At 35.5% G+C, this 11204-nt stretch overlaps 1 protein-coding gene across 2 annotated transcripts; it reads left to right on the top strand.

Annotated features, from left to right (window-relative positions):
- Positions 1-4248: 4248 nt before the first annotated feature.
- Positions 4249-10502, top strand: LOC122313691. Of its 2 annotated transcripts, XM_043128870.1 has the most exons (4): positions 4251-5111; positions 5230-5408; positions 9706-9780; positions 9866-10502. In XM_043128870.1, the coding sequence occupies exons 1-4, from the start codon at positions 4427-4429 to the stop codon at positions 10259-10261; spliced, it is 1335 nt and encodes a 444-aa protein (XP_042984804.1). In that variant the 5' UTR covers positions 4251-4426; the 3' UTR covers positions 10262-10502. The 2 variants fall into 2 exon arrangements, with proteins under 2 accessions (XP_042984805.1, XP_042984804.1); XM_043128871.1 differs by lacking the exon at positions 9706-9780 and having other exon boundaries at positions 4249-5111.
- The last annotated feature ends 702 nt before the right edge of the window (positions 10503-11204 follow it).

Genomic DNA, 11204 nt, shown 5'->3' with positions numbered 1-11204 from the left:
ATTCACCATAACTAATATTACTAATATATAGCTATATTAGTTTAATACTATTATAATTTATATAGTTATACTAATCATAATAAGTTAATAACTAAATCACTAGAAATATAATTATATATATTTAGTATGAATGTATTATTATATTTTTTAATATATAACTATAATATATAGTACTAGTATATATTAATATATTATAAGAGTTATAGTATAAATATAATATATAAATTATAATATACTAAATCACCATAACAATATAACTAATACTAATATATAGTTATACTAATAGTCTACTATTATATAGTTATACTAATCACTATAATTAAAACTAATATATAGCTATACAATATACTTATATAGTTGTACTAATACTATTAGTCTATTATATAGTCTAAAACTTTCAATTCTAATATAGGCTATATAGTTATAACTAATACTAATATTTATATTAATATTAATAATGTAGAATATAGTTATACTAACTAATTGATTCAACATAACTAATATTACTAATATAATATAGCCAAACTGAATTACTAATAGTCTAATACTAATACAATTATATAGTTATACTAATCATAAATTCATAATAACAAAATCATTATAAGTCTATAACTATATATATTTAGTATCAATGTATAACTATTAACTATAATATATAGTACTAGTATAACCAATCAAAAAAATATATGAGGATTGCTATGCATCAGCCCCTGTAGTAGCGCACTCTTTACACACCTTACGTGACATCTATTTTTTATTTTTAAAACCCAAAACGTACTTTTTGTTGGCCGGTTTGTATTTCTTTCCCAATTCGAATTTGCCCCCCGCGTTCTTATCTCTCAATTTTTGCCCGCGTCGAACTCCTACCTTGCCCGCGTCGATTGTGCTATTGCCCACCGCCATCAGCAACGCCGTTTGCACAGCGCTACCACTCCACTTGTTGCCCAGCTCTACTCCCTCCCCGTCGCCAGCTCATCTCCTTTTCTTCCTCTCCCCACCCCTGGCTTCGCCCTCCACCCCCACTAGCTACGTCGCCCATCCTCTACCCCACCCCCACCCCCTTGTCGCCCAAACAATACCCTAATTTGATTGTAAAGTTGTGTTTGAGGTTGGTTTTTTCCTGCTATGGTATAAGAAGCATTTTTATTTTGTGTAGGATGATTTTTTTCCCAAGTTGGATGGCTTGGATTCTGCATTCGCATCATCTTCAAATATTAGAGGCAGCAAAATGTGGATTTGATGTTAATGGGTTTCGCCGTGCTACTCATCCAGGAGATGGAACATCTGCTGATGTATTTTAAGGGGGGAATGTAAAAGAGTTATGACAGTGTTATGACTGTGTTATTACAATTTTATTTTAATGTATTACAGTGTTAACACAGCGTTATATTTTACTTCATAACAAAATGTATGTGAATTTATTGATTCTCAATTTTTCCTTGAAAGAGTAGTCCTCTTTATTTGCTTTTCTACAATTTTTTCTTTCTCATATTATTCCAAAACAAGATAAAGACTGTATTATGTTATTATTATTCCGTTTGCATGAAATCGAAGATCAATACAAACTATGTTGCAAACTTGATGTAGCCAATCATGCTAGTTTTATTATGTTGGGTAACTAAATATGTTCTGACTGTATGCCAAGATTATGAGGTTAAAGGAAACAAATTCAACGTGCAACTAATTGCATATTTTTTTAGGAAAAACGGTACCATCAACCAGAGAAAGCAAGTGAAGTTAGGTTCACTTTGCACCATCAGCAACAATAGAATAGCCACAAGCTGTTTTCATTACATTGGTTGATTTAACAATATAAAATTTACAAACATGGTTTCCACTTTCAAGAAATGTGGGTGTTTTGTCCCCCATGGCTTCTCCTATAAAAGGAGGTCATTTGCTGAAGATAAGATCATCCTTACTGCGATGAGAGATCAAGACAGGGTTGTGGGCGAAATATATAGGTTTTAGGAAAACCCAGAACAGAAGGTCATTTGAGAAATAGAGAGCTTATTTATGAGTATTTGTAATTTTATACAAACATATTAAAAATACTGAGTTTCCGCTTCAGTAGATATAGGAAAGTTGCCGAACCACTTAAATATTGTTTCTCTATCATCTTGTGTGATTTTTGGACAGGCCATAGGCGCAACAGTACAAACACAATAACTTTCGCTTTTCATTTTTCAAATTCTTCACTATCTCTCACTTTATCTTCTATTTCTCGAACGGCATACTCACGCTGTAATACATCATCCCGCGTCTTCCATGCCTTATTCTCTTTTCATAACATGTTCTCCTCTAGCAACTAAATTAGTAAAAGAAAGCACAAGGTGAATTGCTAAATTCATCGCCCAAAGCAACAAACAAGTGAATATGTCACTAATCTCAAAAGGACTTTTAATATACACAAGAAAAATAATGAACGTACAATTATTTTATAATTATTTCAGCTGATCGATACTAATAAATCCAACCACAAGTCCCTGTATTGTTGATAAATTCAATGCATGAATGATCAAAGCCTAAAACCTCAACATTAAACTTCCCCCAAAAAAATCCCCACCCAGCCTTATCCTTTTCCTAGTTCCTAAACCCCACCCAAAAAAATCTTCACTATAATTAGTTAGTATCAATATCGGAATACCCTATTTAATCGCTGAACCAATAATTGTTCCATCTTTCAAATTTTGAAGCATAGTCTACATGCCACAAGCACAGCATAAAACAAAATCAAATAACACAAAATTACATCATATTTCAACATATATTGAAAAAAGAAACAAAGCAATACAGCACCGGAAGTAACATCATACTGAACATCTTCATCAAAATTCTGAACCCTGATAGCCAAGAGTAGCTACGCAGAAGACTTGGAAGGTTTTCTCATTGTGAAAGCCGAAATTCTTTTGTTGAGGAAGTATAATAAGGTTTAAAAATGGAAAAAACTTTTCTGAGTGAGTGGACAAATTCACTAAAAAAATTTGACTATGGGCTCAAAAACACTTACAGAAGGTAAAACACAACTGTACAGGACTTTTCCTTACAAAATGTGGTCGTTGAGCTCTTTAGCAGAAATAATACCTATTTCACAATCAGATGATGGGTCGAAGGCAACCAACGGGGTTGCTGGGCAGAGGGAGGGTTGGGGGTGCGGGACAACTAGGGCATGGGTGAGACGGGGGGAGAGGAATGAAAGAAACTGAGGAAGAAAGAGGGGTTGGGGGGCGATGCGAGGGGTTGGGGGGAGAGGAAAGAAAGAAAGGGAGAGGGGAGAAGGAAAATTCAAATTGAAAAGAGTAAATGCCCCATCTGAGAGAGGGAAATGACATGTAAGGTGTGCAATTCGGATGCAGCAAACGGTGGCTAATCTTAAGATTTATTCAAAATATATATAGTACTAGTATATATATTAATGTATTAACATATTATAAAAGTTATAGTATAAATCATAATATATCATATATTTGTAAATTTATAATAGTATTAGTATAGTTAGCTTAATATGTAATATGTTAGTATTAAATCACTATAACTATATAGAGTATTAGTAATAAGAGTATTACTATTATTACTATTATTTAATATAGTATTACATATAATATTACTATCATTACATATAGTTATTAGTTATAGTATTAGTACTAGTATAGTTATTAGTACTAATAGACTAATAGTATTAGTTATTAATATTACATATAGTTATATATATAGTTATCACTATTACTATTATTACATATAGTTATTAGTTATAGTATTATTACTAACAGACTAATAGTATTAGCGTATTACTAATATATATATAATAATATACTATATGTATATATATTAAATATATTACAATATAATTACATAAGTATTAAACAAAATATCATTGGATTAAAAAAAAAAAAAGTCAACAGTAGATCGAATGGACCGACCGGACCAGACCAGTCCTGAGGGAGTTTGGTCCGGTCCAGGGTGGAAAAATCCTGGACCGAATAGGTTAAGTCCGGTCCACAAAATCTCCCCGGACCGAACTCACCCTTGGACTTTTCACCGAACAATTAAAACTCTTTTTATTTTATTTTTCTTATATCATTTTTTAAATTTATTTAGAAATTCTTTATAAATACATAAAAACACATATTTATTTAAAAACATTTACTTAATTATTAAGTAAAAACAAAAATTAAAAAACAATTCGGTAGGAATTCTATGTGATAGTAGTGCATAGAATTTTCCTATATAATCCGTTTATCCTTTGGTCCAACTCAATTAAGAAGCGTTAAAATTACAGTCGTACTGTAAAAGAAAAGAAGAATCCATTCCCGAAGGGCCAGAAGCCGCTCTCTTCCCCACAAAAAAACCCTTCCCTCTTCCACCACCAAACTCGGTGGTGCCCTCCACTTTTCTCAACCCAAAACCCCCTTGCTCCGTTTCCAAGCCAATGGCGGCAAGCGAGTCCTCTGACGTCTCGGATGGCCCCGTCCTCAGCCTTCTCAACAAGCGCCTCCGAGCCCTGCGCAAGAAACTCAACCGCATCCTCCAGATGGAGGATGCCATCGCCCAGGGCAAGCCCATCAACAAGGAACAAGAGGAAGTCCTCCGCTCCAAGCCCGCCGTCTCCGCCCTCATTGATGAGCTCGAGAAGCTCCGTCAGCCACTCTCCCAAGCCCTCTCCGAGGAACTCAGCATCGCCGCCCAGCGCCAGCTGCTCTCCTCCCATTCCGCCCCCGCTTCCTCCGTTGATCGTGAAAACTCCACCGACGAAGACGACGACCACCGGGGAAAAAACTCCGAGCCTGACCTTGGTGTCGTGGAGGATCTCCTCAAACTGCTCTACTTCGGGTCTCTGTTCGACGTGAAGTCTCAGAGTGATTTCACGGCGACGATTCTCACGAGGACGCACGAGCGAGGGTGTTGCTTGACTTATGATTACGTCACCGACGACGCAACCGATCTGCTCGGCGAGAGGGACTTGGATTGCTTATCGTCGCTTGGTGGATTGTTGATTTCGCGCCCAGTCGATTCGGGCTTGTCGCACAAGAATGCCTTGCAGCGCTGCATTGAGCACGCCAAGCTCTGGCTCGCCAACTCCGACCAGCCCATTGAGTCTAATGCGAACATTACTTGTAAATATTTTTATAGTCTGTTTTTTTATTAACTGTTGGTTTATGGGATTTTTTTTAACATACAATTTGTTCGATTACTTTGCCAAAGAACGTGCTTTTTTCTTTATTGATTTTTTAGATGCTGGCTTGCGAGAGAGGCTGAATAAGATTATGGCTTCGGATTATTTCACCACCACGCCAGAGATGAAAGATCCGGTGGAAGTTGCTGCTGCTGCTGCGGGAAATTATACTTCTTTTCAGGTACCGATCACAGCGCCCACCCAAGTGGATTGTTCGGTTGCAGAGTTCCAGCATACGGTACAGCCTTCTAAACTACTGTTAAGTCTGGATTTTTTTATTTTTTATTTTTACTTTTAGTGTTTGTTTCATGTTTATGAGCTGTAATAATAAAAATTTATAATATTATATATATATTTGCATTTTCATTTGTATTCATTTTGTTTTTTTATGTGTTCTTTATCCGTTACAAGCTAAGTATGTTCTTTATCCGTTACAAGCTAAGTATGCGTTGTTATTAATGGCGTTTCTGAGAAGTTTTGCAAGTGGCGGTATCTGTTGGTTTGCATTGTCTTAATTTGAGAAACGTTGTTATTAAAATATATATATATATATATATAGAAATGTTGTTACGGAGGTTTGGAAATCCTCACTAATACTGAGCATTAACGAATGTCCCCCTAGTAGTAAGTAGATTCCTTCCTCTGTGGAAATATTGGATAATTAGGCGCCTATAAAGCAGAATATAATTTAATCTGATTAGATTTTTTAGCTATTACCAATAATAAAACTAAGCCATACACATCTCGTGTTAAAATAAGGATGACTGCCCTTATCTTGGTATGTGCACTAGTGTCTGTTAGAAACTAGAGATGGCGAGAACCAAAATGTGATATCTAATTCTCCTTTTTGTGGGCTCCTGTAATTTGTATAAACAGGGTGTTCTTGTCGTTGTTATTATTAAATATACCAGTTTGAAGTAGAGCTCATTAACTTATGGGAACGTACTAAAAACCTTGAAATAACTAGAAACTGGTCTTTATTAAGTTAAGACATCACCACATGGCTTGATATGCTTTATTTTGTGAACTATAGAGATAAGTTCATAAATTTATCAACTTTAGAGTGCATGTATGTGCAAAAAGGAACATCACAAGGCAGAGCAACAATGAAAATCTTACTATCTTCTGAGCACTTAGGCCAAAATATCATTAAACCATGTGTCAGGTACCAATTATTAGACATGGGTCAACGTAGGCGTTGTTTTGACAGGTTAATGACCTGCCATTTCACAAAGGAAAAGTGCCACTTTTTCGAAGGAGTTTCCAATTATGATGACAATGTATTAACAGCCTACCTCTTCTTTTTTGTATTGTGTATGTGCTGGGTATATTGTGGACAGATTACATACCCTTGTGTCCATGATCGGCTGTCTTCCACATTTGATATTCTGTCCCACTGTCAATATGGGTGCTCCAGCTGTAGTTTGCCTTCAATGTATGATATAGCTATAGTGTCCTTTACTTCTACATATTGGTAAACTGAGTAATTTTCTGTGGCTATGGAAAGTCCATTAATTTTAAGAGAACAAATGGTTCTTTAATTATGGCCATTCCTAGATTAGGTTGTGTTTTCATTCTAGAATAGTAAATTTGAGGCTACATGTTGGTTATATAAAAAAACATACTTAGTATAGATGAGCGCTCTTTACTTTTGACAAAATGCATTTTCAAAATTTGAACTGAAACCAAATTCTGCAGAGTAAAGTTTTCCACTATATGATAAAAGTTATCCATCATTTAACCCAATGATGTTTGAAGATTGTGATAATTGTTTGCACAACACAAATTCTTACTTTTTTGTATTTGGTGCATCTCTTTTATGATCTAAAATGAATAGGAAACTTTTTTTTAGTTTTAACCATTTGCTTTTCTATGTCTTTGCTCTTGATGGTTTAAATGTAAGACATGGTTTTATTTGTCGAGATTATGATTGATATATATATCAACCCAAATACCCATCAAGGTGCAACCTAGTGGTGAAAGAGTAGGCTTGGGATGAGGTGTAGACTCGCCAAGTTTTGACTGATTCTACACTAGGAGTTTCCTAGGATTACTAATACATGCTTCTAGCAGGTTGGGTCATGTGTTTGGGTTTACACTCCATGTGTAAGTATGAAGGGCCCTACATTGGAAAGGTTTCCACCTCATGAAAAAATGTAAACACAGATCAAATTGGATGTTTTCATGTCATTTTAATTAAAAGTTTCTTAATTTATTTAATTTAAGCCTTACCCAAGAAAATTTAATTCAAGGAATTTTTTTTTCTTATTCTTATTATTATTATTATTATTTTTTAAAAAGACTGAATTTAATAGTTTCATTATCTGTATATTCGTGAAGCTTCAAGTCCTATGAATCACACATGGTGCTTGCTGATTTCTGGTGTACGTCGCAATTCTAAGAATTTGCTAATAAGCACTGTTCTTCTATAAAAATAAAAAATAAAAAATAAAATAAAATAAAAATTTGTTATTAAGCAATGTTCATTAAGTTATATGATTTGTTACATCATAAAGAACGAGGTTCCTGCCCGTTGAATATTGCTTATATCTATTTGGTAGAGTTTGAAGAGCTGATTCAGAAACACACATGCGCCTCCCCCCACTTGTAAAAAAACACATATGTGCCTCCCCTGTCCAGACCACCTCTATCCTTCATCCCTCCAATGGCACCCTAGATTTTTCCTTGTTCTGTATCTTAGGACGTACACAGTTTTTTTGGATGGGAGTCAATAAGTTTCTGTGGTTTTTTTTTTTTTTTTGATAATTAATAAGAAATTCTATTAACAAGAATAGGTACAGCCCAAGTACACAGGATGTATACAAAGGAAATACCTACTACATTCTAGAAAGCAGGAAAAAACACTAAATACAGATTCAGTACATTATAATCATTCCTTGCAAAGATCTTAGCCCACAAACACAAAGTAGAAAAGAAAAAATTCCGAAGATCTCCAAAAGAACGCTCTGTCTTCAAAACATCTCCCATTCAATTCCAGCCAAAGACACCACATTAAACATCTCCCATTCTGTGGTTTCTTTTGTACCAGTTTTCTTTTACTTATCAAAGAAGTTTTTATGAAGGTTTAGGTATTAATAGCACTTCTGTTATTAAAAAAAAGTATCAATAATTTTTCTTTTTTATTAATAAAATTTAAGTTATAAAACAATAATACTTTTTTAACTTGATTTTAGGTTTTATCTCATCATTTTTGTAGCCAAATTTAATTAGGTTCTGAATGCTGGCAACAGTGTAAAATATAGTTAGGGCATCACAGCATGGTTATCAGCTGTAATGTCATGATCATTTGATGGTAAGTGGTAAGTGTCACTGTTTCCAAAGTGTGCACTATCTATGAGATGGAGTCATAAAATGTGTGGTCCAGAATGTGCTTGCTTGCATAACCACGAATCAATGAGTTAGGAATTTTGAGGATATAGGATAAGATTGTATGCTTGTTGTGAGCATTATGCTTGAGAGCATCCGGGCATACTCATGACACTATTCTAAATTCGTTCCAAACACAATATTCAAAGCATAGTCCTGAGAAGCTGAGGCCTTCCTGTAAGTGCATCACTTCACATAACTGGTGTTCTCGTTTTCAATTTTGCTGAAAGATGTGTGCTTTGTGGTCATACTTTTTAACCTGTCTTCCCAACGTGTTGTAGTGAAAGTCAAGTTTTGCCTCAAAATATTGAACCTTACCGTTGTTTAACAATGGTTCCACCTTCCCATCATTTTACTTACAGAGCCAAGTCATTTCTACCTAAAAGTGTGGAAGGAATCCCATGATTTTGTTAATGTCAGCATTCAGCTGGCTTTGGATTCAAAAAGTTTTAGCTCTTCTTCCCTCCCCTCAATTACAACTAAGAAAATTTTTATTATTATTTTTTATGTTGGGGAATCTATCCAAGGCAGGACCCTTCGGACCCACCCCTACAAAGAAAACCCCGGTCCCATGCACCATACCCTCAGAAGTTTCCCTACACGGAACTGGTTAAATCACTGTCTTTTTACCAGGGAGTGTGGTCTCAAAGGATTGTTTGCACCCATTAGGTATTGAACCTTGAAGGGAGTGATATTACAAGACCAAGGCCTTCCCCACATGGACCAACCCCTTGGAGTTAAAAAATTACAATATAATAGTTGGGTCAATCGCAACTCAACCTTACTACCAATCAAAAAAATTATTACTTCTACCTCTATCTTTTCTGATTAAGATTGCCTTGTACTCCCTCAGTACCACAATAGATAATGTACTTTTCTTTTTAGGCGGTCACAGAATAGAAATGTACTTCCTGAATTACCTTAAATTTGAAGCAACCTTTTTTGAAATTCAAACCCACTTTATTAGCATATGTAAGGGTGATTTAGAAAGCTGCTCTAATTGGAATGCATCCCATTGGTAATATTTTCTCTATTGTGGGAGAGGGGGGAGTATGTATTGCTAGCTATTTTACCTTTTGTGCTAGTGTAAAATTTGATACTTCATCTCCTTGGTTAATTTTCTTCTAAGTTACTTGTATCTTCTATAGGACCAAGACTTGGCAAATTTTCGAGGACACGAAACCAGGGATGATGAGTATAGTCCTGTGGATGCGCAACAAAAGGTGCTCTAATTTACCTTAATCTAACCCTTGTTCCTGCAATATTTTCTTTGCCTTTGAATGAATGGGTAGGGCTTCTGCTTGGCAGGATGAAGAAGTGACAGAAAATGCTTCAGATGTGGTCTCTGTTCAACAAGAACAAATCAAATCACTCACAGAACTGGAGCATAATGAGATAGATCCACAGTCAAAGGGGCAGCAATACATTCCCAGAAGAACATATCAGAACCAGAACCTAAGAGGTGGCCGTGGTGGTAGTGGGGGTGGCCGTCGGGGTTATTCCAGTGGCCGTGGAGGTCGAGGCAATGGCAGGGGAAGTGGGCCCTATCAGAATGGTCGCAACCAATATTATGAGCAGCCTGGAAATTATTATCCTAGGAATTTTTATAACAATGGGGGAAGGGGTGGCGAGCCGTCCTACAACAACCATGGTTCAGCAGTTCAAAGTGGTCATGCCCCGGCTGATATTGGGGTGCGTTCTTGATATTACTCACCAGATTTTTTATGGTGAATTTGGTACAATCTTTCTAGGTGGGTAGTGAAAATGTTTTTTGCTTTGCACAAAAACATGTTTTGGATGTTGTCGATGAATTCAGCATCCGGGACCACCCTTTCTGCTATTCGGTTGGTTGTTGAAAAAGATTTTCATTGTAAACCTTATGAGGAAGAAAGTAGGTATTTGCAACGTTACTTATTCAGGACCACTGCACGAATATTATTTTGCATTTTTGTGGTTGACTGGCATCTAACTATAACAAATTGTCATCAGCTGCACCATCTTCTTGATAAAGCATTCAAGAGTTCTTGGTTGTGGGTGAGCGGTGCTTTAGCTCATGAATCAAATCTGTAGGCTCCTGCTTACATTTTCTAATCTGATTCGATTCTTGAAGAAGGTGAAGAGTTTAGAATGTTAACTATAACCCACAACAGCACGAGAGTTTATACATTCACTCCAAATGTTGAAGGTGAAGAATATTTATTTGTAAGCACATAACCCAGTAGTTCAGAGGAGTCGGAAAGGCTTTTTGAGATTCAGAGAGCTTCTCAATTTTAGTTGACAGAGAAACACACTCAGCTCATCATAATCATCTGTTTATTTCATATTTTCAGGGAAATACTTCAGCTCTAAATGGATTATGTAAAAGTAATCCTACAAGCTGATATTTATAGTATGATTCGTCAAATTATAAAATTATTTTTATTATAAAATAGATTTAACAGATTATATTAAGTCATGTGAGATTACATTTATATAATCTATTTGTGACTTCACAAACGTCTTCTCTTGCAAATGCTACAAATACCATATGGTGAAAAAACCACTCTTCAACCATTTTTCCACAACTGATTTTACAAAGAAAAATAAAACACGAGTGGCACTGAAAGACCATGACCCCCAATGCCTTGAAAATAAATTTTTTTAAAAA

Source organism: Carya illinoinensis, chromosome 6 (assembly GCF_018687715.1).
Source record: "Carya illinoinensis cultivar Pawnee chromosome 6, C.illinoinensisPawnee_v1, whole genome shotgun sequence".
Taxonomy (NCBI): Eukaryota; Viridiplantae; Streptophyta; class Magnoliopsida; order Fagales; family Juglandaceae; genus Carya; species Carya illinoinensis.
This window is presented reverse-complemented; position numbering and strand designations above follow the sequence as displayed.

Bases quoted from the DNA above. Each gene is read 5' to 3' on its own strand.
- LOC122313691 (XM_043128870.1), top strand. From the start codon at position 4,427: ATGGCGGCAAGCGAGTCCTCTGACGTCTCGGATGGCCCCGTCCTCAGC. The intron at 5,112-5,229 runs GTAAATATTTTT...TTGATTTTTTAG, and splicing joins GTCTAATGCGAACATTACTT to ATGCTGGCTTGCGAGAGAGG. The intron at 9,781-9,865 runs GTGCTCTAATTT...TCTGCTTGGCAG, and splicing joins CTGTGGATGCGCAACAAAAG to GATGAAGAAGTGACAGAAAA.